This window comes from Myotis nattereri (assembly GCF_964212035.1).
Source record: "Myotis nattereri genome assembly, chromosome: 2".
NCBI lineage: Eukaryota > Metazoa > Chordata > Mammalia > Chiroptera > Vespertilionidae > Myotis > Myotis nattereri.
Window position 1 is genome coordinate 26044652 of NC_138076.1, and position 26760 is coordinate 26071411.

A 26760-nucleotide genomic window follows, 5' to 3' on the forward strand; every position below is an offset into this window, starting at 1 on the left:
TCAAAAGTCCGCACACTCTCTGAGCTGTAAGCAGCCTTAGAGATGACCTAGCACAACCCGTGCATAGTCAGGCGAGGAAGGTCACACTCAACAACGATCACCGACGTTGCTAAGGACGGCCCTGAGGCCCTGCCACGTCATGAGCCACGCAGGGCGTTTGGTGTTGTTCACTGTACCACACTGAAAGCAGCTTCACATATTTTAGAGAGAGTTTCAACAACTGCATTTAAGCAAAACTAAAGAGGAGGAGGGTAAATGGTGCTTGAAAAGATAACCTCAGTTCACCAGAAGGAGAATCTAACCACAGCACGCCCTGGCCTGGGGGACCCAGGCAGCTATGACTTTTTGGTACAGCAGCCCGTCCAGGCCCCAGACATGCAGTAAGGATAGACCGAGACCCTGTGGTTAAGGCTCACAGCACCGTCCAGGACCACAGTTTGTCCGAAATCAGGAACCGGGTGGGCACTCACCGAGCTGACCTCGTTTGGGGAAGCACCATTTTTGAGAAGCAGTGTCACGATGTCTGTGTGTCCCTGTTGGGCCGCCTGGTGCAAGGGGCTGTATCCTAGCTGTAGGACGAGGTAGACATTTTGGCAGGATTAGCGAACGCCGAGAGAAAGACCTGCCCACACACCATAGCGTCTATCCGTCTTCCATGTGCAACATGAACATGCATTTTCCCCATTTCCTCCTCCAGGGTCACAGCTCAGAATTCTGGCAGAGCCCCGAGGGAGCCCAGAGTCACTCTGGCTGCGTACTAATTTGGCACTTAGGAAGGGTCAATATAGGAGGCAGGTCTCAGACGTCCTCTACCTTGGTCTTGGCATTGACGTCTGCCTGGTGCTGGAGCAGGAACTTCACCATCTTGATGTTTCCATAATGACTGGCCACGTGGAGGGGGGTGTAACCCATCTGAAAAGCAAGAGATGAGAACGGGTGACCCGCAGGGCTTCAGGGCATACCAAGAGCCTCTATAAGCTGTGCATTAATACAATCTTCACAACAGAGCTGATGAAAAGAGAGCATGGCCCTGGCCTGTGGCTCTGTTGGGTGGAGTGTCATTCCGTACACCAAAATGTTGTGTCCAGTCCCTGTTCGGGAGGTATACAAGAAGGCAACCAATCAATGTTTCTCACATCGATGCCTCTCTCTCTCTCTCTCTCTCTCTCTCTCTCTCTCTCCCTCTCTTTCCTCTCTCTATTAAAAAAAATACAGTGAAAACATATTTTTGGGTGAGGATTGAGAGAGAGAGAGAGAGGGGGAGAGAGAGAGAGAGAATGCGGATAGGGAAACACTTTGGAAGGCTGACAGCTGCAATGAGGTATAAGCTGTATGGCCATGGCCAGTCAGGTACCGTTGGCCTGGGAGGGAACAGGGCTCAGTGTCAGACAAGTGAAGTCTGAGGTGCCAGGAGGGAGCTGAGGGGAGATTGGAGCAGGCAGCCGGAGCACTGCTGGGCCCGGTGAAGAGGTCTAGGCGAGGGGACACCTATGAGGAGTTAAAGCCTGGGAGAGGAGCGAGGTCACCCAGGATACGTGCAGAGAGAGAAACAGGGGGCCCATGTGCTGAGGCAACACAGAGGGAGACCAGAGAAGAGGACTGTGAGGGAGGGACCTGCCAGGAGGGGGGAGGAAAGCAGAAGACCCGTGTTGTAGAAGCTGAGAGAGGTTCTGCTGAGGGGGTCAGCCATCAGGCCCTTTGCTGGGAAGGGGCTCAGGTGAGTACAGTTGGTGGCATGGAGATCACTGTGACTTGGATAAGAGCAAGTATATTCGCACTAGAAAGGTGGGAAATCCCATTGCAAATTCCCCCAAAGGAGTCCACGTCGCTGAGCTGCAGTGTAATGGGTTTTATAGGAACTGGTCACTGTTTGAAATGAGTGGGCTTTGGGTATTTATTCATTTGCATTTTGGCTACAAAGGAGCTTATTTTCAAGGACTCTGTTCTGCTGAATATTTTGGTGCTCCCTCCAAAGTCCAATAAGCCAAGGCCCTCTGAGCCCTATGGTCTAAGTGTCCCTGGAGGGCCGGGGCCAGATTTCAGACACCATGTTGACACAGACCCTACGCTGAACCCTAAGTAATGATATGGCTTAGGGACCTACCAGGTCCTAACCCACAGAATAGGGTCTCTCAGGCCAAGGCCCCAAAAGACTAAACTGGGCCCACAAAAGAAGCCTCAGAAATCCAGAACATCCTTGGTTTTCAAGCAGATTTCTGTTGAGGCTGCAAACAACTGGGGATAAAATAGAGTTTCCAGATTTCAGGGAAGACCTCACGTCATGTTGTTGACTGGTGTTCCAGTCAACTTCGGGGGTGGGGTGGGGGGGGGGGTTGGAGGGGTGTCACACTGTCCCTTCTTTAACACAGCTGCTTTGTGACAAAAAGGAATAGAATGCCACTTCTTCAGCGAAGCCTCCTTCTTCTACCAAATGGAAACCCTCTCCTCCTTGGTGCTTCGAGCGGCTCTCTGGGGCCTCTCTTACTCGGGAAATCGAGTTAGGCTGTCCCTTCTGGCCTCTGACAGTCACGCCCACACTAAGCCACAGATGCCTCGGGGCAGATTCACCGCCGGGGCTGTGCACCGTTATCCTCAGTCGCTTCACAGAGCATCTTGCACACAGAAAGGTCCACAAAAGCTGAGCTGCATTCGACTGAACGCTGGAATAAAAGGCTGAATTGTCTAGTGAATCCTGGGAAGCCTGGCATTTTGACACCCGGCTCATGTACCAGTAAGACAGGTCTTGGAATCATGATTAAATGTTCCTCTCAGTTTCTCACTCTAGAGGCTCAAAGGTCTAGCAAACTTCAAAATTCCCAACTGGAAAGTGAGGCAATGAGGATTGGTGTCTTCAAACTCCACTGCCACCCCTAGGGAGGGGCAGAGAAGAATATGCCGCTGCATCCTTGGCGTTGCTAAGCTCCGAGGAGGAGTCAGTTCTGAAGCGTGAGGGAGGCAGGCACTGGGCAGGGCGATGGGCGCACGCAGGGCGGGGAGGGGAGCCTTACCCGGGTGGGGGCGTCCACCAGGACACCGTGTTTGATCAGCATGTCTGCCACTGAAACGTGGCCTTCTTGTGCCACCAGGTGGAGGGGGGTGAGTCCGCTCTGGAAAGAAAAAGAATTGCATCATCTTGTAGCCAGTAAAGAGTTCCAGGCCACCATGGAAGGGCGGAGGCCTGGGAGCTGAACCTGGCTCTGCGGCCACCGACCAGCAAAGCTCCTCCAGCTCTGAGCCTTTGTATCCTCTAAAACATGAGGTGGTTAAAGTCAGTCAGAGGTCAGCAGCATTTTCTGTTAAGGGCCAGATCGTCAATGTTTTTGGCTTGTATCCCTCTTGCAACTACCCACCCCTGCCAGTTACAGTGAGAAAGCAGGGATGGCCGACACATAAACAAATGGGGCATATGTGTTTCAATAAAACTTTATTAGCACAAACAAGTGGCGGGCCGGATTGGGCCAATAGGTCCCAGTTTGCTGACCTCTGAACCAGAGGAGCTTTATGTACTTTCCAATTGTAACATTCCCTATTCCCAAGATTCAAGATGAACTTCAGAGCCTTTCTTTTCCTTACCTAGAAGATATGGATCAGCACTGATCTATTTCAAGAGCAAAGTAAAGGTCACTTGAGAAAGATGAAAACACACTGAAAAGCACCATGTGCCATTTAAATGTAGCGTGTGATCAGATCACAGCCAGTGTTGCACTGTGGAAAGGATAGAGGCTCTCGTGCTGGGACTAAAAACACCGTATTCTTGGATTTCTCATCAGAGCTTTCTCATGAGGAGAGTCATGCACCAGAGATCTCGTTTGATTTGTGCACACTCCCCAAAAACGTCAGGAAACGCATGCTTTTCTGAAGCTGTATTATGTTCATTTATCATCTAAAGAAGTAGCTCTGTGTATTGTATGAAAGGTCCCAAATAGGCAGGTTCATAGTGACAGATGTGCCAGGGACTGGGGGAGTTGGTGGACATGGGAAGTGACAGCTAATGGGTATGAGGTTTCCTTTTGGGGTGATAACAATGTTCTTAAATTAGATAGTGGTGATGGCTGCCCAATTCTACAACTATATCAAAAGCCACTGAAGAGTACAATTCAAAAGGGTGAATTTTACAGGATGTGAATTAGAGTTCAATAAAACTATTTTTAAAAAGAAGTGACTCTTAGTCATTCTCGGGTCATGCATTCCTTGGAGAGGCCAAGGAAAACCATGAAGACTTTATCCAGAGAAAATGCTCACAGGCCCATCCTCCCAAAATGTTGTGTTCACATTTGAAAGGTTTCAGACTCATATGCTAGTAATCCCTGGATTGAGAACTCCTATTTTCATGCATAGATTGGCATTTAAAAGCATATCCTCCCTACTGAAAAAGAATAGTTAGTACCAAATTACTAAATACATTCCTGAATGCAATACTGGCTTATGTTTGGGAATGTGTATTATGGATTTTATTATTGACCTTTTTGCTGATTCTTGAACCCATCTATTTAAAAGGAGTCAGCAAAGGCGTTGGCATCAGATAGGCTCGGGGTCAGGCAACCTTGGGAATATGCAACCTCTCTGAATCTGTTGTGTGTTTTTTTCCACTTATAAAACTGAGGTAAAAGCTACAAAGGGCTGTTGTAAGGATTGCGCGCGCACGTGCACACACACAGGCACACGCACACGCACACATACACACCACCTAATTCAGAACCTGGGCCCCAGGGGGTGCCCGATATTCAGACATAATGTCCACTAGCTAACACTAAACCATGACTGAGATCCCAGGGCCAGCCGGAAGGCACCCTGTTTACCTTGTTCCCCAGGTTGCCGTTGGCTTGTCTGGAGAGTAGCAGGGCCACCATCTCTGCATGACCATCCTGGGCAGCCAGGTGAAGGGGTGTCACGCCCTGCACCGACTCTGCATTCGGGGACGCCCCGTACTGCAGCAGATTGCGGGCCACCTCCATCTGGTTCTGCTTGGCAGCGATGTGCAAAGGGGTGTAGCCGTTCTGAAACACAAGAATGGTTCCAGGGGTGCTGAGCAGACGACGTGAGCACCTGCCTCACATTTAATCCTCTGGGGGGCGGGGGGATGAGGCCTGGACCTTGGCGGGCTGGACACCCTCCCCCCCGCCCCAAGCAGGGCAGGTGCCACCCTGGAGGGCAACTTCAGGAAACAAACGAACCAAGTCTATGGTTCGTTTTCTCACCCCCTATTTTCTCTATCAGCCTCTGATCAACAGCTGTGCAGGGAGTGCTCTCACTAACAGATGCTGGGGTGCAAGTAGGCTGCCTATGGAACCCCGAGAAAACTAGGTGAGAAAATACAAGGCTCCCTCTCCCTCCTTCCTGCGTTAAGAACAAGCCCCCCAACATTTCACAAAGGAGAGGCAGCAGGGCCCTTCTTTCTCTGTGCGCTGGGCTTGCCGGCTTCAGCAGGTGGAGGAAGAGGACAGGCGCCTGGCAAGAGACTTGGAGACGCGGAGTCGGTTCTGTTCCGCTCTGACTGGCCGTGCAACGCATGCAAGCCCTTCAGCAACGTCTGGACTTCCGTTTGTATTTTTTAAGCCACGAAAGGTGGATAATAACATCTACCTTGTTCTCAAAGTTGTTGAATAGATCAAATACAATAATATTTGAAGGCACTTTCCAAAACTAAGATATAAGAGTAATTTCCCAACTGGCACGGCTCAGTAGTTGAGCATCCACTTATGATCCAGGCGGTCACGGTTCGATTCCTGGTCAGGGCACAGGCCAGGGTTGCGGGCTCGATCCCCAGTGTGGGGCGTGCAGAAAGCAGCCAGTCAATGGTTCTCTCTCATCATTGATGTTTCTGCCTCTCTCTCCCTCTCCCTTCCTCTCTGAGATCAATATATATATATATTTTAAATCAATATATATATATTTTTAAAAGATGTAAGAGTAATAAAGCTTGGTATGGCCCATAGGAGGTGTTTAGTCCACGATGAGATAAAGGAGCTGGCCCCAAAGTCAGCTTTGTCAGCTTATTCAGCCGACTTTTCTTTTTTCTTTTCTTTTTGGTGGTAGGACTTTCTCAGTGAAGGAAGCAGTGCATAGATTTACGTTCAAGAGTAGGCGCCTCACCCCACTGCGGGCAGGTGGCCATGACTTTGGTCGTCACCGTCACCACTGAAACCACTTTCACTCACATCGTCCCTCTTGAGCGTCACCGCCACCATGTAGGCCTTTTGGTTATTTCCTCACTTTGTGGATAAATAAGCCAGTTCTCTGAGAGGCCAAGTGCCTTATCCGATGTCACCTAGCAAATGGAATAGCAGCTGGCCCGAGCCTCGCCTTCTGACTCCAGATCCCAGCTTCTTCCAGCGGGTGCTGCGCTTCTAATGCTTCAGTGTGTCTGAGAGCACTCGGGGGTCTTGTTAAAATGCGGATCCTGACCCAGAAGCTCTAGGGAGACCCAAGATTCTGCGTTCCTAACAAGCTCCTCGGTGATGCTAAAGCCGACGGTCCGAGAGCCACACTTTGAGGATCATGGTCCCAAAGCACTCAGGGCCCGTGGGGATGTCAGGCCTGAGGGCCTCGGAGCAGGACCATGACTGCGTAAGCACATGTCCACCCAGCCTCAGAGCAGATGGCATAAGGCATATGGGCCCCCCAACCTGGCCAGCATGCTTCGCGCTGTCCCAGAGAACGGAGTCTCTCCTGCCAGCCACGGTCTTACTGGGAAAACCAACATTTCTGATTCTGCCAGGATCACTGATGAGAAAATAGGAAAAATGGGGTGGTGGCGGGGGGGGGGGGGGGGCTGACCAATACAGTTGTATAGCACTGGGGGTCAGGGGCAGAGCCATCTGCCAAGTGGGTTTTTGTGGAGAAATGAAAAGTTGTAACTTACCCCCCAAATGAAATTGAATTAAAAAAAAATCATTCCCTTTAAATAATTATGTAAGATAATTCATTGGAGTGTTTCTCCTTTTTAATTTGATTATGTTACGAGAAAACATTAAATTCTTCTTTGTAGGTTGTTTTCCCATAACAAGATGGCATTTTGAGGATAATAAAGGTAATTACACAAAATGAATTTTGTATTATATCAAAAGAGAGCGACGGAAAGAGCTGTGGTTCAGTGGGTGAAGCCTGAGCTCTGGCGCCATCCCTAAAGGGAGATCACTCTCTCTCAGATGCGTGTCGGGGGATGTCTGCTCAGCACAGCTGTCGGCGAGGGGGAGGGGTGGGGAGGGGCGGGGGCTGGGAGGAGGCAGCTGAACACCTAGCCGGGTGCCCGGCCCACAGCAGGCAGTCACTACATAAAAGCAACGATTACTAGGACTTCTGTTCATGTACAGAGGACGGTGGCTGGAGCAATTTGAAGTATATTCATGAAAGTCTGTTCGGAGTCCCAGGCTCTTGGGCAGCTGTGATGTCACACTGGCAAGGACAGTGCCCTGTCCCGCCAAAAGGGCAAGCGGGCCCTGGAGGTGGCTCTGGCTGCCAGGTGACCGAGGTTACAGCTGAGCTACAACTGTCCGTCTCAAAACAGGGACCGCCCCTCTGAGCTTCCCCGAAGCCAGGACTGAAGGGAGTGAATGACCTGTAGGTGACGAGGACAAGGAGCAAGGAGGCAGGAGAGTCAGGGAGAGGTTAGGGAGGGCGAGGTGCCAGTCAAAGGCTCTGCTTTCCCCAGGAAATGAGCTCATCCCAAGGCACGCCCGCTGAGCTGCCGAAATGTTAGAACAACATTAGCATCAAAATTAGAAAGGGGAGGGTTTGGTTTGGGTGCAGAGAGATTTGCATGAGAAATTCTACAAAATTGCCAGACGACTTGGTAAACTATTTTTTGCCATGGAAACAAAACCCATCTGTACAGCGTTCGTGCCTGGATAAATCTCTCTTTAAATACCATGAACCTGGCCCTGGTTTCTTTGCTAGAAGGAGGGGGTGGAAGGAGGAGGGGAGCCCAGCTTTTTATTTTTAGATGCAGGAGTAAGTCACATCAGAGCAGGGCCGCATGCTCTGTCTACACAGTGACGTGGGCTTTGCTACAACAGCGGCGGGGACGGGAGCCCAAGGAGACAGGGGCACCTGGGAGACACTGTCTGCAGGACAGGGAGGCTGTAAAACTCAGAGGCGCATCCATTCTGAGGAGGGAAGACAAACGGAACTGATTGTCCCTGACTGCCCTGCATCCCCAGGTGTCAGCTGGACCCGCACACCAGCGCACCTGACAGCTCCCTCCTCAGAGGCAGCCTGCACACTCCTGCTGCTCGGCTGAGCACTGGGGTTTGCTCCCCCGGAAATTATCCTTCCGAGTCGTGCCGCCCTATCGGATGGCGGGTGGTGAGCTCCAGAATGCAGGGACTGCCTGTGTCCTGGCCCAAGCCCTGCTCCCTCTCCTGGTCCCTCCTCCTAGTGTGGCCACCAGCCCCACAGCCACCCTCTCGTCCCAGACAAACACTGCACACCCTCTTGTCCCACAGGGGGCAGCCTGTCCCCAAAAGTGATCCTCTGTCCAGCTTCCTCCCAACACCTTGCATCACCCCACCCCCACCCGCCAGTCTGGTCTTACATAAGCCAGCCTGTCAGCTCCCTTTCCTCCGTTCCCTTAAGTGGCCATGAGGCTGCTGCCCTGAGCAGGCGCTTCAGAGGCTGCAGGTGCCGGCACACTGGACACGTGTCTACATGTGGCATACATGGCTGTGCCTCGTTCAAAACCACCACGACCTAAAAGTCTGAACGCACAAGAGGAATAGATTTGGGGGGAGTAGGGGTGTGAATATTCACATTCAAAATAGTCCCTTTCTTCAAGGTTCCGGCCAGTTCACTCACAGCCCCGCATATTTCTCAATGTGCGGTCACTGCGCCGGAGCGAGACTGACGGAGGCGGGCCACACGTGGAGACGCCTGTGCGTGCTGACCTTGGGTGGCCCACGTGCAAAACTCAGCTGACACTGGCGCTTCGGGGACACGTTATTGTGTAAAAAGAATCCACCTCTGCGAGGTAACCTGATGCTACGAAGTGTTACCCACTTCCCACCCACTCCTGGTCCCCAAACTGGCAAATATGCTCCAGGGGAGAGCTGAGCTGAGACAGTGAGGCGAGATTTCTGAGGCAAAAATAAAAGCAAACACCGGAGCCCTTTGGCTGCTTCTGGAACAGCCCTCCCGGGAGGAAGCAGGCAGCTGCTCTCCGGGCTCCTGCTGGCGGTCGGGGAGGCTTACCAAAGCAGGACTGTGAGGGGAGCCGCCCCGCGGCAGCAGCAGCTTGACGATGTCCAGGTGGTTGTGATGGACGGCCATGTGCAGGGGAGTCAGGCCGTACTGCGGGGGCAAGGGGGACACGACAGAGAGAACAGCCTTCACTCAGTGGACTTCTCAGAGATCCCTTTAGCTATAGCAGCACCATTCTGGGGTCCATGTCACTTCTTTTTTTTTTTTTTTTTTCAATTTTATTGCTTAACGTATTACAAAGGGTATTACATATGTGTCCTTTCCCACCCCCCCAACCCTTGACAATCCCCTGGCCTCCCTACCCCCCAGTGCATGTCACTTCTTTTACGCAGATAAAATCTGGTTAAAATCATTCCAGAATGCCCTGGCTGGGTGCTCAGTGGTTAGAGCATTTGTCCATGGACCAAAGGATTGTAGGTTTGATTGCCGGTCAAGGGCACATACCTGGGTCAGGGCGTGTGTGGGAGGCAACCAATCAATGTGTCTCTCTCTTTCTCTTTCCTTCCCTCCCTCCCACCTCCTCTCTCTCTAAAAAAAAAAAAAAAAAAAAAAAAAAAAAAATCAATGGGGAAAATAAAATACTCCTGTGAGGATTAACAACAACAACAAAACCATTCCAGAACCAGTCTTGATCAGAAGTCACTAAGGGCACAAGCAGCCGGACCCAGGGCCACCTCCTCACTCCTGCTGGGCCGGATGGGGCAGCGCCATCAGCACCCTGGCTCAGCGAAGGCCGCCGGGTCTTTCCAGAAGGTCAAGGCCTTTGACAGAAAGACAAGTCTTCCTGAAGGTCATTCTCCCTGACAGCTGCCCATTGAGAAGATGGATAAAACGGGCGCAGGCAAGTCACGCCCTTCACAAGCAGTGAGTTTACCTTTTGCTCAGGCTTCTAACCCGAGAGGGGGAGGCGAGGGCACACGCACCTTTCCGGCGGCATTAGGGTGTGCGTCCCGCTCCAGCAGCACCTCTGCCACCCGAGCCTTCCCGTACTTGGCCGCCACATGGAGAGGGGTAAATCCTTTCTGAGGAGAAACACAGGCTGTCAGAGCCACGGGAGCCACAGGCGTCCTCCCTGGAGCAGGGGCCGGGCCAGAGGAGGTGTCCCGCCTTAACAAGCGTAGAGACGCCGGTCAAGTAACGGACCGGAACTCCTGATCCCTCCGAGAGGCCGAGAGGCCGCAGGAATCAGCAGGTTTCCTCCCCCACCCCCGGCCCCCCTTGTCCTGGTGAGCAGAAAACCATCTTTCATTGTGATTCGACCATTAGCTCGTTGAAGGCAGGGGTTGAGTCTTACTCCTTCTAATATCCCAGAACCTGCTGGTTTGTCTAGAGCAGGTGCTGAGCCAATAGCGATTCCGAGATAAATGGATGAAGGCTGAATGGGTGAATGGGAAACTACAGTCCACCGCCTTTCTGGGAGAGAACCAGGACATACCAGGCTCCCAAATGGTGGCCAGTCCTGTGGGGTGCTGCCCCCCCCCCCCCACCACCCTGCTTTCAGCACAATTAAGGCAACACAGAGGATCAGGTGGGAATGCCCTCCCTTGCCCCCAGGCCCAGCAGTGAGTAGCCTGGGGTAGTCACTACTGGAGAACAGGAGGAGGAGGCTATACCTTGGTCATGCATGCCTGGGACGCTTCCTTTTCCAGCAGGGCCAGAGCCGTTTCCACGTGGCCCTCTCGAGCTGCAATGTGCAGGGGGGTGTGCCCGGCAGTGGTGGTCAGGTTGGGGTTGGCACTGTTTTCTAGCAGGAGCTTCACCATGTTTGTATGGCCGATGCGAGCTGCACAGTGAAGTGGGGTCTGGTCATCCTGGAACCCGGAGTGGAAAAGAAGAAGAGGGGCTACTAAGGTTAACTAATCCAAAGCTTCATCTTACAAAGAAGGGAGGCGATGCCCAGAGAGTTACGTGACTTTCTCAAGGTCACACAGCTAGTTACATAAAGAGGTGGCATTCAAATCACACCTCTGAGTTACAGAAACCAATATGCTATCTCTTAGTCAATCCTTACAACAACCACTTAAGTGAGTAGTTATTTCTACCTAGTTGCCCAAAGGCTCAGCCTTCCCATCTGTGAAGTGGGAGTAATAATATCAACCTCCTAGGATAGTGATGGCGAACCTATGACACGCGTGTCAGAGGTGACATGCGAACTCATTTGTTTGGTTGATTTTTCTTTGTTAAATGGCATTTAAATATATAAAATAAATATCAAAAATAAAGTCTTTGTTTTACTATGGTTGCAAATATCAAAAAATTTCTATATGTGACACGGCACCAGAGTTAAGTTAGGGTTTTTCAAAATGCTGACACGCCGAGCTCAAAAGGTTCGCCATCACTGTCCTAGGACTATGGCTAGGATCAAGCAGAGAGTGTGGATAACATGTTTCACACAGTGTTTGGTAGGTGATACGCTCTCAACAAGTTGTAGTGGTGATTACCGCGTTCAGCCCAATCTGAGTGGACACTACATCTACCTCTTTGATGCTGCTTTGGGTTTCTCTATGCCAAGGGTCATTAGAGTCTACACTGCTGAAGGGGAAAGATGACTTCTTCACCCCATCCCAACCCTTCCTGCTCATGCCTGACGCTGAAGGGGTTCAGTGGGTGAGGTCTCTGTGTTGTTGGGCCCAGTAGTGGGGGAGGGGGAGGCCTCCCTCACGTGGCCCAACCAGAAACCAGAGTCTTAACTCTAAGCAGAGCCCCTGCCACCTGTGGGGTAGGAAAGTCTGGTGTTGGCCCAAGCCAATCAACTTGCTGACTCAGCAGCTAGTCTTATTTTTCACCCACCAGCCCCTCGAAATGCCTTTTCCAACAAGGGGGAGGCATCCGTTTTTTAGATCAAGTCATTCCTGACTGATTTTCACTGGCAACACTTTCTTTAAAATGTCACTTCTCTTTGTAGACCACGACTGTAACCACCATGAAACCCTTTCAGCCCAATAAGCGCTGCAGGCCAGCCACGCTCCTGGACTTGCATCATCCTGAAGACATGTAGCTCTGAGCACACCCGTCTCTGGCCTTGTCAGAACCCCTGCCAAGCAGGACCGAGTGTTTAGTGCGGTGGCCACGGGAGCGACAAGGAATCATTGTGCCACCAGCACTGTGGCCAGGCCTCTAATAGGGTGGGTTTCTCCGCATGGAGCTTGCATAGCTTGCGTCCCAGGGTCCTTCCCATCTCCAGGACACACCTTGGCCTTGGCATTGACTTTGGCTTTGTTCTGGAGCAGATATTTGGCGACTTCCATGTGCCCTGCCCTGGCTGCCATGTGTAGCGGGGTCTCCACTTTCTGTAAAATAACGAAATTATAGACCTGTTAACACATGCTGGGTTTCCCCAAGGGCACACACAGGGCTCTGAAGCGTGAGCCTGGAGAAGGTTGGCAGGTTTCCATCCAAGAGGTGGAGTTGCCCCAGCAAGCAGCTCCTTCAGCCTTCAGGCTGCTGATGCCCAGTGTGTGTGTGTGTGTGTGTGTGTGTGTGTGTGTATTCTAAGTATACACACAAGTAAACCTCAGAGCTCATGAATGTTTAAAACTGCAAAAGCATTCCCAGATAACACAGACGTTCCTAAATTATTGTCCAAAATATACCCCCCAAAACTTGCAGATGTGTGACAAGTTTAATTGGGAAAGTGTCAGTATATATGGCCGTTCTCCCCAAGTCTGAAGCTTCTGCTCCTCTGAGAATTCTACTCTATCCCCAGAGAGGAGATCTAGGGATCACTGGCTAAAGCGGCCCCCTGAGTGCTCCTTGGGTCAGCGTGTAAGCGGCCCTCTGAGTGCTCCTTGGGCCAGTGTGTAAGCGGCCCTCTGAGGCTCCTTGAGTCAGCGTGTAAGCGGCCCTCTGAGTGCTCCTTGGGTCAGCGTGTAAGCGGCCCTCTGAGTGCTCCTTGGGCCAGCGTGTAAGCGGCCCTCTGAGGCTCCTTGAGTCAGTGTGTAAGCGGCCCTCTGAGTGCTCCTTGGGTCAGCGTGTAAGCGGCCCTCTGAGGCTCCTTGAGTCAGCGTGTAAGCGGCCCTCTGAGTGCTCCTTGGGTCAGCGTGTAAGCGGCCCTCTGAGTGCTCCTTGGGTCAGCGTGTAAGCGGCCCTCTGAGTGCTCCTTGGGTCAGCATGTAAGCGGCCCTCTGAGTGCTCCTTGGGTCAGCGTGTAAGCGGCCCTCTGAGTGCTCCTTGGGCCAGCGTGTAAGCGGCCCTCTGAGTGCTCCTGGGGCCAGCGTGTAAGCGGCCCTCTGAGTGCTCCTTGGGCCAGCGTGTAAGCGGCCCTCTGAGTGCTCCTTGGGCCAGCGTGTAAGCGGCCCTCTGAGTGCTCCTTGGGCCAGCGTGTAAGCGGCCCTCTGAGTGCTCCTTGGGTCAGCGTGTAAGCGGCCCTCTGAGTGCTCCTTGGGTCAGCGTGTAAGCGGCCCTCTGAGTGCCCCTTGGGCCAGCGTGTAAGCAGACCTCTGAGTGCTCCATGGGCCAGCGTGTAAGCGGCCCTCTGAGTGCTCCTGGGGCCAGCGTGTAAGCGGCCCTCTGAGTGCTCCTGGGGCCAGCGTGTAAGCGGCCCTCTGAGTGCTCCTTGGGCCAGTGTGTAAGCGGCCCTCTGAGTGCCCCTTGGGCCAGCGTGTAAGCGGCCCTCTGAGTGCCCCTTGGGTCAGTGTGTAAGCGGCCCTCTGAGTGCTCCTTGGGTCAGTGTGTAAGCGGCCCTCTGAGTGCCCCTTGGGCCAGCGTGTAAGCGGCCCTCTGAGTGCCCCTTGGGCCAGCGTGTAAGCAGACCTCTGAGTGCTCCATGGGCCAGTGTGTAAGCGGCCCTCTGAGTGCTCCTTGGGCCAGCGTGTAAGCGGCCCTCTGAGTGCTCCTTGGGCCAGTGTGTAAGCGGCCCTCTGAGTGCTCCTTGGGCCAGCGTGTAAGCGGCCCTTTGAGTGCTCCTTGGGCCAGCGTGTAAGCGGCCCTCTGAGTGCTCCTTGGACCAGCGTGTAAGCGGCCCTCTGAGTGCTCCTTGGGCCAGCATGTAAGCGACCCTCTGAGTGCTCCTTGGGCCAGCGTGTAAGCGGCCCTCTGAGTGCTCCTTGGGCCAGCGTGTAAGCGGCCCTCTGAGGCTCCTTGGGCCAGCGTGTAAGCGGCCCTCTGAGTGCTCCTTGGGTCAGTGTGTAAGCGGCCCTCTGAGTGCTCCTTGGGTCAGCGTGTAAGCGGCCCTCTGAGTGCTCCTTGGGCCAGCGTGTAAGCGGCCCTCTGAGTGCTCCTTGGGTCAGTGTGTAAGCGGCCCTCTGAGTGCTCCTTGAGTCAGCGTGTAAGCGGCCCTCTGAGTGCTCCTTGGGCCAGCGTGTAAGCGGCCCTCTGAGTGCCCCTTGGGCCAGCGTGTAAGCGGCCCTCTGAGTGCTCCTTGGGCCAGCGTGTAAGCGGCCCTTTGAGTGCTCCTTGGGCCAGCGTGTAAGCGGCCCTCTGAGTGCTCCTTGGGCCAGTGTGTAAGCGGCCCTCTGAGGCTCCTTGGGCCAGCGTGTAAGCGGCCCTCTGAGTGCTCCTTGGGCCAGTGTGTAAGCGGCCCTCTGAGGCTCCTTGAGCCAGTGTGTAAGCGGCCCTGAGCTCTTGGTGTCAAGAAAAGAGCCCTTGCTGTCCCCACAGACTTACCACGTTGGAGACATTGGGCGATGCCCCCCGCTGCAGGAGGTTCTTCACAATGGGCAGGTGCCCCATGAAGGAGGCCACGTGGAGAGGGGTCAGGCCGGACTGGAACAGAAAAGAGGAGTGAGAAGAGAGAGGACTTCCCCACTCCTCCAAAGAAGAGACAGCCACATGTCGCTAAGGCTTTCCTGCCTCCAGCTGCTCTAGACTAGTTTTCCAAGAAAAGGGGGTTAAATGAGATGGGTTCATTCCAGGAAAATGGCTGGAGGGAAAACATCATGCACTACAGGATGAGTTTGCCCACTTTTACAACTCAAAGAATTGCCTCTGAGCTTGGAAAGCTCCCTGAGACTTGACACAGGTTCCCTTGTCTTGGTCACCCCCGATATGTTCTTTGGAGCAGTCTAGACTTGCATGCACACGCACACTCCTGTGGCCACACATGGCTACACAGGACAACTCTCCAGGAGGCCATGGGAGGAAACTGCGGGGGGAAGCCACCCCCCACCTGCAGAGTTTCTCCTACCTCGGTGACCGCGTCGATGGAGGCTCCCATCTTCAGCAGCAGCTCCATGACCCGGATGTGGTTCTTCTTGCAGGCGATGTGTAAGGGAGTGAAGCCATTCTGCAGCCCCGCACAAAGGGAGACAGACAAGCGGGCGCTGACACGCCAGCCCAAGGGGCACCCGGACCACCTTGCTGAGTGAGAGGCAGCCTCTGCCCCAGCCTGTCAGCAACTCCCCACAGCCCAGAACGTCAATTCCTGCAAATCGCTGCAGAGGCATGTGGCTCTCACTTCAGGCACCAGGCATGTTCCTGAGCATGTTGTCTATAAACCTTTTCTAAAAATTTAATCATATTCTTGGATGCACTGAAAGAGCCTGCTGTTTAAAGTCTCTTCAAGGGGAAGTTTACACGGAAGAGTGTGTTTGCGAAGCCAATCGCATTTCCTCCTCTCAGAGGCTGATGCTCACGTTTAGTAAAACGGATTTCTGTGCATCAGCTCTGCCCTAAAGTAATACGCTAAAACGGAAACTCCACCAGGGCAATGATATTTGCTTGCTTGTTTTTGTCTACTCGCTGGTGTTTTTCGGTGCTTTATCTCCCTAGGGCAGTGGTTCTCTAAGTATGTGTGTGTGTGAGGGTGTCCCCCCATCCCCACCCCGGGACATGTGGCAATGTCTGGAGAGATTTTGATTGTCACCACTGAGGAGAAATGCTACCAGCCCCTAGCAGGTAGAGGCCAGGGATGCTGCTACACATCCTCTAGTGCACACGGCAGCCCCCCTGCCACAAAAAGTATCAGGCTCAAAATGTCAACAGTGCTGAGGCTGAGAAACTCTGACCACCTGGAACAGCGCCCTGCATGTGGTACAAGCTTGATGAGAGTTTTCTGAATGAATGATTGAACCATCCTTGCAGTCTCTGGAGGTTACTCTGCCTTCCAAATTCTCTCTCTAGAGAGGGGCTCCGGGGCAGGCTCTGGGCAGAGCTCCAGCCACCCAGGTCCCTGAACCACCCAGGAGGGGATTAGCTTTAGGCCTGAACTCACCTCTGAGAGCCGCATGAACACTCTGCAGAGGAAGGATGCATACTTATCCAGCCCATTTCACTCACCCTCAGAGCATATAAAGCCAGGCGGTCTCTAAGAAATCACCATCCCTCGGCTCTGGGCCCAGCTCAGGTGGAGTGGCACCCTCAGCCCAGGTGCAAACCATGAACTCTGCTTCCTGAGTCAGGGCTCCTGGGCCCAAACACCTCCCCTGATCTCAGCCTGTTGCTGGGGCTGCTGTCAGCAGGAGTCCCTGTCCTGCCTGTGCGCCGCCATGCCCGTGAGCATGCACTGACACCTTCCAGGTCAGTGCCCCTCCCTGGAGGCTCAGCCAAGCAGCTCTGGTCCTGCCTCCCTTGGTCTTTGTCCCGCTGGCACCTTCTCCAACAGCCTCCCACTCACCAGGGCTCTGGAGTTTGGTTTGGCCCCTTTATCCAAAAGGACCTTGGCCACTCTGTGATGGCCACAGTGGGCTGCCACATGGAGGGGGGTCAGGTGATCCAGGGTGATGTCATCTATTTCTGCGTTGTATTGCAATAGAAGTCGAACACAGTCAAGGTGGTCTCCCTGAGCCGCCATGTGAATTGGGGACAAGCCGTTCTGGGTGGAGAGGGAAGAAAACAAGTAATCACAAAGGCTTCTGGAGACAGAACAAGGCAATTCAGGGCAATGATTCCAACCTCACTTCCTGCTTCTTCCCTACACGATGCTTCATGTGGAAATAGGGTCATTGTAGGTGTTGTTAGTTAAGATGAGGTCATTAGTGTGGGGCCTATTCCAGTATGACTGCTGTCCTCATAAAAAAGAGAAATCTGGCTTGGCTGGTGTGCCTTAGTGGTTGAGCATCGACCTATGAACCAGGAGGTCATAGTTCGATTACTGGTCAGGGCACATACCTGGGTTGTGGGCTCAATCCCCAGTGGAGGGAAGAGGGGCAAGGTGTGCAGGAGGCAGCTGATCAATGCTTCTCTCTCATCATTGAGATTTCTATCTCTCTCTCCCTCTCCCTTCCTTCTGAAATTAATAAAAAACTTTTTTTTAAGGAGAAATTTTACACAGACATACACACAGGGAGAACGCTGTGCAAAGATGAGAAAGAGATCTTGGTGATGCTTCTACAAACCAGAGACTCCCTGCACACCACAAGAAACCGGGGGTGGGGGTGAGGGGTGGGGGCGCGGGATGGGGCCAGGAGCAGATTCTCCCTCACAGCCTCAGGGGAGCCAACCCTGCTGGCCCTGACCTCCAGACTGTGAGACAATAACCTTCTGTGGTTTAAGGCCGCCCCCCCTCCCTCACAGGATGGCACTTTGTTATAGCAGCCCTCGCAAGCCACACACTTCATTCCACTCGCTGCATTTTAAACAGGTCATACCATATTTCCCAATTGAAAAGAAGAAAATTCTCAGTAAAGAATTTTCATAACCACCTTTTTTTAGTCCCATTTTAATAATCTAGATAATATAAGAGCATTACTAACTTAGGACATTTATGAGTTTAAATACAGGCCCTCTGTGGAAAGATGTTGAGAATTTCGTGACCTAATAAGTGGTAGTAGCAATTATATCTTCACTTCTCTGAGGACTTTTGCTTTTACATGGTCTTTCAAAGATGCTATTTCCTGTAATCATTCCAATAACCCTGGGAGAGCGGAGGAGAGCTCTCCATATGAAGAAATGGAGGCACAGAGGGGGTAAGAGGCATGCTCAAAGGCGCACAGCAGCACAGCAGCCTTCGATGGAGGATTAAATGAGATATAAACTTATTTAGTAGAGGATACCTTCACCCAACACACACACACACACACACACACACACATGCACACGCACACACATGTTAGCTTGGTGCTGTGAATCATGACCCAAATTACAGAGAGCTCTGTAGAATACTCACATGATCATTTGTCAGGAAATAAATTGCCTTGCTTGGTTAAGAACTATGCTATAACTTTATGACATAGAACTTCTCACAGAAAACCTCCAGAGTGGTTTCTGCCTCACTATTCTAAACTCCCATCCTCTAAATTCACCCCAAAGAATGGGGGACGGGGCCCGGAGGAGGTGTAGGCAGCACCGGGTGGTCTGACAGCGTTAGCCCCAGGAAGACTCAAGACCTGCTATGAGGACCGAAGGATGGGCCTCGGCTCTGGCCCCTAGTGGACACTGAAAAGAACTGCTTTGTTTCCTTTTTAACTTTACTCCAGCCTGGCCTGGCTCTGAAGACTTTTCCCAGTGCTTAGCTCCTGTCTTTTCTGGAGCCAGGGTGAAATAGAAAAGGGTTGATCTAAAGCTATGGACAATTGCAGCCTGGGGTTCAAATCTGGCCTGCTGCCGGTGTTTGTAAATAAAGTTTTATTGGAACATAGCTGCTAGTTTGCATATTATTATCCATGGTTGCTTTCCTGCTATAATGGTGGAGTGGAGTCATTGAGACAAAGGCCAAGGCCTGCAAAGCCTAAAAATATTTATTATCTGGCCCTTAGAGAAAATTTTGCTGGCCCTGATCAAGATAATAATTAGGGCTATACAAGAGTGCCTCCTATGTAACGGGCATTGGGGGCAGTCACGCACACTGGCTCAGTTAGCAGTATTAGGATCCCAGGCTGGCCTGGCCTGGAGCCCCGCCTAAAAGATACTCCTCGTGGAAAGGAGGCACACACCTTGGTTTTGGCTTGGATGGGTGCCCCGTGGTCCAGCAGGATCTCTGAGATTCGCACGTGCCCATTCCGAGCTGCACAGTGGAGAGGTGTCAATTCATCCTTTAAAAAACAGAGTCACAAAGAGAAAGCCCCAAAGGCACCTATCAGAGGCCGTTGGAGAGAAGGCTGCCCAGCATTATTCCCACCGCAGGAGCACAATGCCTCCTTAGGACCAGCTTGACTCCATCACTGTCTTGTTATTATCTCCTGCTGCCCCCTGGCTCCGGCTGTGTGCAGCTCTGGGAGGCTGCAGGCCCACCACCAGCTCATCACTGAGACCCACCACCCCGGGTTAGACTCTGGAAGGTAGAATCCCTCCCCTGGCCTTGCCACAGAGCCCCTGGCACCCACCTTGGTCCTTGTTTCTATCTGGGCCCCGCGGTCCAGCAGGAGCCGCACCATGATCACGTTCCCCCGGCGGGAGGCGATGTGCAGCGGCGTGATGCCGTTCTGGAGGGAGAACAGGACCAGTCAGGGCACGCATCCTCCTGGGGAAAGCAGCTGCTCCCTACCCTACCCCTCATGCCCCCGGCCCCGCCCTGCAACGGCAGCAGAACTAACAGCCACATTAAGCCTACTCTTAGGACATTTCTTGCCAAAGAAAGATTTCAAAACCTGTATTATTGTTATTAATCACGGCACGCTGGCCACGCCCGGTCTTCCAGGGTCAGCACACTGGGAAAGCAAGCCAGTCCCACCCTCCAGGTTTCCCCCGTCTAGAGGGGGCACAGGGGGGCTGAGGGGCATGTGATTAGAAACCCACCAACGAGGAGCCACAGCCCCTCCTGCAATCGGGGGAATTCATGCTGCCGTAGGAGAGAGGTGGGAACACCTAGACTCTAGGACCCCGAGCCCCGGCCCGCCAGAGAGCTCACCTGTGGCGTGAAGTTGACACTGGCTCCCCGGTTGAGGAGTAGCTGGGCCACGTTGAGGTTCTCATAGTGAGCTGCGATGTGGAGGGGGGTAAATCCTGTCTGGGGCACAACAGAGGGGGGACAACTTGTCACGCGCCATGTACTGCCATTTCTGTCTCAGCATCGGCCCAGGGATTCCGACAACGCCGGCCGGGCCAGAGGACCCCACACATCAAGCAGAGTTAGGCTGATGGGAACATTTGCCGGAGGGGTCGAGAGAGTCTGTGACAGGTTATATTCAGAATCCAGGTGAAAATTATCTGCAAAGCTATGTGCACCCCTATATTCATTGCAGCATTATTCCTGTTGGCCAAGACATGGAAACAAACAAAGTGTCCTTCAGAGATCCCTGGATAAAGAAGATGTGCTACGTATATACAGTGGAATACTACTCAGCCATAAGAAAAGATGAGATATTTCCATTTGCAACAACATGGATGGACCTTGAGAATACCATGCTAAGCAAAAAGCCAGAAAAAGTTAAGAACCATCTGAGTTAACTCATATTTGGGGTATAAAACTGTAAGCAACAAGTAAACAAACAAAAATAAATGAACAAAAACTCAGAGACACAGACAAGAGTATGGTGGTTACCAGAGGGAAAGGGGGTGAGGGAGTAGTAAAGGGTACAGAGGACCAAATATATGGTGAAGGAAGATGATTTGACTTTGGGTGTTGGGCACACAAAGCAATATACAGATATCATGTATCATAGAAATGCACACTTGAAACCTATATAATCTTCTTAACCATGTCACCCCAATAAATTAAAAAAAAAACAAAACTTACCACCATACAAAAACCTGAAAAATAAAAAGCTAGCCTGGCCAGTGTGGCTCAGGGATTGAGTGTTGCCTCGTGAACCAGGAGGTCACGGTTCGATTCCCTGTCAAGGCACATGCCCAGGATGCAGTAAGAGGTGTGCAGGAGGCAGCGGATCAATGATTCTCTCTCATGATTGATGTTTCTATCCCTCTCTCCCTTTCCCTTCATCTCTCTGAAATCAATAAAAACATATTTTTTAAAAAATAGGGATTGCCCCCGAGTGACCCACATTCTTTGTTCTGTGGTTCACCCAGACAAACCATGGACTAGGTTTGCCTCCAACCCTGTAGGCACTTTCATCTGAGTGCTTACTTACGAAGAGATTTTAATTAATGAGTAAAAAGTGGGATTGGGTCCATGATCTCAGTTCTAGGGATGTTTCAGCCCCTTTAAAGGGTATAATGACTCAGCTGGCTGGTCAAACGCAGACATCCGACCCCTTGGTGGGTCTATTGCCATCTTTCTGTTCCATAACCTCAGACCCTACCTACCCAGTCAGCACTTCTCCAGACCAAACCCAGGGACCATGGGGTGAGGGGACTATAAGAATAACCCAAATGCAAGTCAATTCCCACAGCAAGAGGAGAAATGAACCACCTAAACTTACAGGGAGTGGGTCATCAGTGACTCAAAACGTCAAACAGCATGTCCAGATGGCTAGCCATGCAGGCCCCCTGGGATGACCCTTCACATATGGGGTTACTCCCTCCCTCCACCAGGGGGCAGCCAGGAAAACAATATTCTAGAACACCATCTGCTGGGATTCCAAAGGTGCACTCTGGCCAGAGACCCAGCCTGCCCACCTGGACATTTTCTGGATGGCCGGGAGCCACAGAAACCTGCCCTCCTCCACACCAAGCACATTTTTCTCAGTGTCCACCGGGGGTTTAAAGTGGGGCTCCTAGATGTCCTACTGGGGACCTCCAGGAGTCACTGTGGGGCTGTTGCTCAGTGTTACGGCTAGGACCACCTTTGGTCTGGGTGAGCTGCCTCGGTAACCTGCGGGTCTCCATGGTCCAGGCTCTAGACTTCTCCTGGTCCTCCATCCGGCTGCCCTCACCTTGGAAAGCACGTCCGGGTTGGGGTCATTCTGCAGAAGCACCGCCGCCGTCCGGGTGTCGTCGTTGCGGGCCGCGATGTGCAGGGCAGGGAGGCGCACCTTCCCCTTCGTCCCGTAGTTGATGAGGTGTGCCACCACGTTCTCGTGGCCCTGCTGCAGAGCCACGGCGAGAGGGGTGAAGCCGTCCTGGCCAGAGGGGAGGAGGAAAGGTCGATTTGCTCTGACTGTGGCTGACCCCTGGCTGGCCTCAGGCAGGACCCACGTGACCACACCTCAGGGCTCTTGCTCATGGCAGGCCCTCGGCCTCCAGTCCTCTGCTCTTCAAAGCCCTCCCACCCTCCTCTAAGTCCCACATCAATGCCACCTCCTCCTTGAAGCCTTTCTTGACCCCGCTCTCCTCTGCAACCTCACAGAACCTAGCGTCGTTTTTCTTAAACACTGACTTATTTTGCCTTTACAATTTGTTCCCAGTCTGAGTGCTATGAGAAGCATCTGTTTCTTTCCCTACCTCTTCTCACCCCATCTACTGGTGCCAAGACAGTGCCTTAAACACGGCGAACGGGTATTCACTTATTTCACAAAAATTAATGAACACCTACCAAAAGCTAGAAACCATGTCAGGCACCGAGATCTTACTGTTATTCATTCCCTCAGTTGTGTACTGGGACCCCACGAACTGGCGAAGCAGAATGACAACAGAGGCATGTAACTGTTGAGTCTTTACAGTGATAAAGCTCATGAGAAGCCTTAGCTTCAGGTTCAACGTCATCGTTTCATCAATGACAAAATTCAGGATCAGAGTTAATTGACTTGTCGAGGGTGCACCATGGACTCATGGCAAGAGACTTTCTCATTAAGGTCCAAAGCAGACCTGCCTATCATACACAGCTGCCCCACCCCTGTCCTGCCTTCAGTGTTGGTTATAGTGGAAGCGACATGTTAGACTCTGATGTCATTTCTCTGCTATGTGCCTGGGCATTCCTCAAGACCCATGGCTCTGTCTCTTACTGCCTTGCAGAGCCAACAGCAGCCAGGAGGAGTGCAGGGATCTGAAGGTCAAGAGCGCTCAATGACACTACATTGATCCGAACACAGGCAGCACCTCCGGCCGCGCCTCAGGAACCCATGCCCCGCAACCAAGTCCTAGCCCTGGAGACTTCCGGCGGCGCGGCCATTTCCCAAGGTACTTACTTCTGTGGCTACATTCTGGTTAGCTCCATTCTCCAGTAAGAACTTAACCACTTCCAAGTGATTCTCTTGTGCTGCCATGTACAGGGGTGTGAAGCCTTTCTGTAAACCAAGAGAAAAAGTCATTGCACGTCACCCACAACAGTGAGAGATGCTAAAACCAGTGCAAAAATCTCTAAACTGGAGGACAGCGCTCTCACACCCTGTTTTCACCGAGCCCACAGGACAACACCCCCGCCCGTAGCTCCAGGTCTAAAAAACTCATTGCCCCTTGAAATGGCCTAATGGGATGATCACAAAAGGCCTCAAGGTGGGGGCGACACTCCATGGAAGTCTGTTTCTGCCCCTCGCCTCCGTCAGTCAGCCTCTCCCACACACTTCCCTATTTTCACACGTCCCAGCCCCCATGCACAGCTTCTCTCCCCAAATGGGCCACAACTAAATATATTATTCGGCTGGTTTACTGGACAGGGACGAGGCCCACAGTGACCAACCACATCATGCTTAGAATGTGTAGAAGTGTGAAAAAATACTAAAGACGCCTTCTTCGTTGCTTGGAGACATAGCAAACCTAGACCCAGCCGCGCAGTGTGTGCAGCCCAGTAGCCAGTGCCCGCGGCGTCACAGACACACAGGGGAAGGAGAAAAGAGCGCCCTCTAGCGCAGGGACCGGAGAGAGCCACACCTGGGACTGGGCGTTGACATTGGCGCCATAATTGACCAGCTCCCGGACCACCTCGTCCTGACCAGCGAGGGCGGCGATGTGCAGAGCCGTGTTCCCTTTCTGAAACACACGGGAGGGAGAAGAGGAGGTTTCCCACCACACCTCCCTAAGTGACTGTTAAAGGTACAGGAACAAGGATGCTGTTTGGGGGTGCGCAGTGGCTTCCTTTCAGGTCAAAGGGGGTGGACAACACACCTGACCCAACAGCAAGAGGGACATTCCTCCTGTTCTCCGTGAAAAACTAATGTCAAAGAATAAGAAAGCCAACTGACTTCTCCACACTGACCGGCCGCGGGCAGGTGCAACGGCTTGTCACCTGCTAACAGCCAGGCTTCTGGGGACCCACCCTGAAGGTGTGCCAGGCACGCGGTCTTCTCTGGACTTCCGGCGCCTCCCATCCTGTACCTGCAGGACAATGGGCTCAGCGGAAAAAGAGGCCGGAAGACCCTACCGGCTCAGCACCCCGGATGCTGTGACCCACCAAGTGAAAGCTGGACCAACATGGACAGAGGGAGCGAGAGAGGAAGAGAGGGAGTAAAGTATCAAACAGAAGAAAAAGGGTAGAAATATCTAAAGGAGTTGGGGGATAATAAAATGAACTGTATTAAGGAAAAGAAGAAAAACATGAAAGTAAATGGGGAAAAATAAATAGAAAAAAAACCTGACAAAGGAAGTACAAAAAAAAAAGATTATTTGAAACATTAATAAGTAAATGCTATGAGCAAGCGTTCACCAAATAATTGAGAAAAGTGGGCAAGAATAAATAGTAGAAGAAAGTGAGATACACAATGGCTTTAAAGTCAACTTTTTAAAAGCTAAGAACCGACAACGGAGACGAAGAAACCGGCCGGGTTCTGAGGAGGCGAGTGGAACGCCCAGGTTTTCTGGTCGGGATTCTTCCAGGTATCTCACAGGAATTCCTGGACGGCGTTCGGGTCCAGAAGGCTCTGTGGGTTCCAGGATGCCAGCCTCCCTGCCCGCTCCTTCCTGCCCGCGTGTCCTGGGGCTGGAGCGTCAGCAGTTTCTCCAAGGATGACTCACCTACGTGTCCCCACTGGCACCCATGCTCGGCGAGAGGCAGGCAGGCAGGACAGGCCCCGCTTGACAACCGCTGTCACATAGGGCGGGGGTGGGGCGGGGGGCAGGACCACAGCTGGACCCATCTGTCCCTCTACTACACAGGAGCAGAGATCTCAAACGACCTCCTTTTTCCTGGTGCAGGTGGTGTAGTTTTTAACTATGCTAGTCTGTCTGTCTCAGGAAACTCATGCCCTACAAGCAGGGACTTCACACCACCGCATGCATTTTGGCCATCTGTCTCCTGGGAGAGAAGGGTCCTCGCCCACCTGGAACTTGTGGGAAACCGGCACGGCCATGGCATACTCAGGCCAGCTCAGCCTGGTTCAGTGACCCTGAGTGGGGGTGATGAAAGGCTTAGAAAAGACAGACATGAGAATGAAAGCTGGGTCTTGGTGGGACGCTGCTCCTCTGATGGACAGCGCCAGCGCCCACAAGCCGTGTCTTTATTTTATAGCAGATGCCATGAGGCAGAGTAAGGGCGTGATCAAGATGTTTACAACATTCTCATTGGTTTCACTCCTACTCAACTACATTCACCTGAACTCTATCAAGCCCACATCATTCAGGCACGTGGGGCCACGTGTTCGGACCATAGGTTCAAGCGTACAACTACAGCTGTTGGCTATAATGTGCCCTCTGCCCTCCAAGCTGGGACGTGGACGTGGCCACGAGAGGACTGTGCCTTCTCATCAGTCCAAGGCTTGAACCTGTCCAAAACACTGTAGCCGCTCTCCACAGAACTGAGCCGCATGGGCCCTAAGCTCTGTGGCCACCCAGTCACCGCTGCCCCAAGTGCCCCCAGGTGGGTGAGGCGGCCCCAGCACAGGTGCCCTGGGGGCCGGGAGGGGCTCGGATCTTTGCCTCTGAAACGTGGCCTGGACCAGGCAGGAGGGTTCTGCTTGGTGCTTCCTGAACTGATCTTTCTGCTATCCCCTTAAGTCTCGTTTGACGAACAGGAGAGTTCTTCCTCAGATAGCCGTCAGAGAGTAAGTGCCAGAAGCGACTGTATAGATGCTATTTACTCGTATTTCATAGAAGTCCACAGAGCCCACGTCAGAGGCCTTGGCACTTGGTTCCGACGCGCTCGCTGTGCGAAGTGAGGCAGGACTGTTGGCACCAGAACCTCCTCTAGAAACCGGGACTCCGGAGTCCAAGCCTCTCCTTTAGGGTAGGAGGTGCCCTGCGTCTATCCATTCGTGGGTCCCTCACTGGGCACGTGTGTGTCGGGCGCGAGGTCAGGCATGGAGGGGCAGAGATGACTGAGGCTTGGGCTCCTCGCCCTCCAGAAGCTGTGTTGAAAGTTCCCATCATCTGTCCCTTCCCGCCAGAAATCACTCTACTCCAGGGCTGCCTGTCTACACCATGAAGGGGAGCTGGTTAGATGGGGAACCCTGGCTGTGGATCTTGGCCCATGTCATCTTCGAGATCTGGGCTGAGGGCAGCACTGGTAACAAATAAAAGCCGAGGGAAGACCCTGGGAAGCAGCCACCCGCACCCCCCTGTACCCTTCCACCCTAACCCCACATCTGTGCACACACAGTAAGGCTCAAGAAAGCCCCCCCCCCCCCGGCCCTGGGTCAGGAGTCACAGGGAGAGGGGAGGGGCTCTGTGTCCCTGCCCCTCCCTGGTATGAAGGAGCACACCCCTGAGAAGCAGGAAGAAAGTCTCAGCCCCACCCAGACCCACGTCTCCATGTCCAGGGCGTCCAGGAGCCCGGGGAAAGGAGGGTGGCTGCAGTGGTGCTGGGTGGGTGAGTGGAGGGACTAAAGCTGCTCCGAGCACCTCCAGCCTCGATGCTGAGCTCTGGCCTCTGAGCGGCCCAGGTGGCAGGATGGGGGCAGAACGCATTTGTTTTGTGCTTTTAAAATTCCGAAGCCCAGTTTAGAAAACTATATCGGGTTTAGCTTTTTATTCTTTTCTAAATCT

The 26760-nt window shown here is 52.7% G+C and overlaps 1 protein-coding gene across 1 annotated transcript in view; it reads right to left on the reverse strand.

Annotated features, from left to right (window-relative positions):
• Positions 1-26760, reverse strand: part of LOC308512654 (uncharacterized protein) — a gene marked incomplete at its 5' end in the record, with an annotated part of 52093 nt that overhangs the window by 2462 nt on the left and 22871 nt on the right. The window contains 17 exons of the mRNA XM_081082253.1: positions 471-569; positions 814-912; positions 3009-3107; positions 4800-4997; positions 9187-9285; positions 10119-10217; positions 10809-11006; positions 12387-12485; positions 14800-14898; positions 15320-15418; positions 16748-16945; positions 19005-19103; positions 19395-19493; positions 19919-20017; positions 21843-22028; positions 23034-23132; positions 23716-23814. Of these exons, the coding sequence (XP_080938379.1) occupies positions 471-569; positions 814-912; positions 3009-3107; positions 4800-4997; positions 9187-9285; positions 10119-10217; positions 10809-11006; positions 12387-12485; positions 14800-14898; positions 15320-15418; positions 16748-16945; positions 19005-19103; positions 19395-19493; positions 19919-20017; positions 21843-22028; positions 23034-23132; positions 23716-23814 (2067 nt within the window). The remainder of the gene's footprint in view (positions 1-470; positions 570-813; positions 913-3008; positions 3108-4799; positions 4998-9186; positions 9286-10118; positions 10218-10808; positions 11007-12386; positions 12486-14799; positions 14899-15319; positions 15419-16747; positions 16946-19004; positions 19104-19394; positions 19494-19918; positions 20018-21842; positions 22029-23033; positions 23133-23715; positions 23815-26760) is intronic.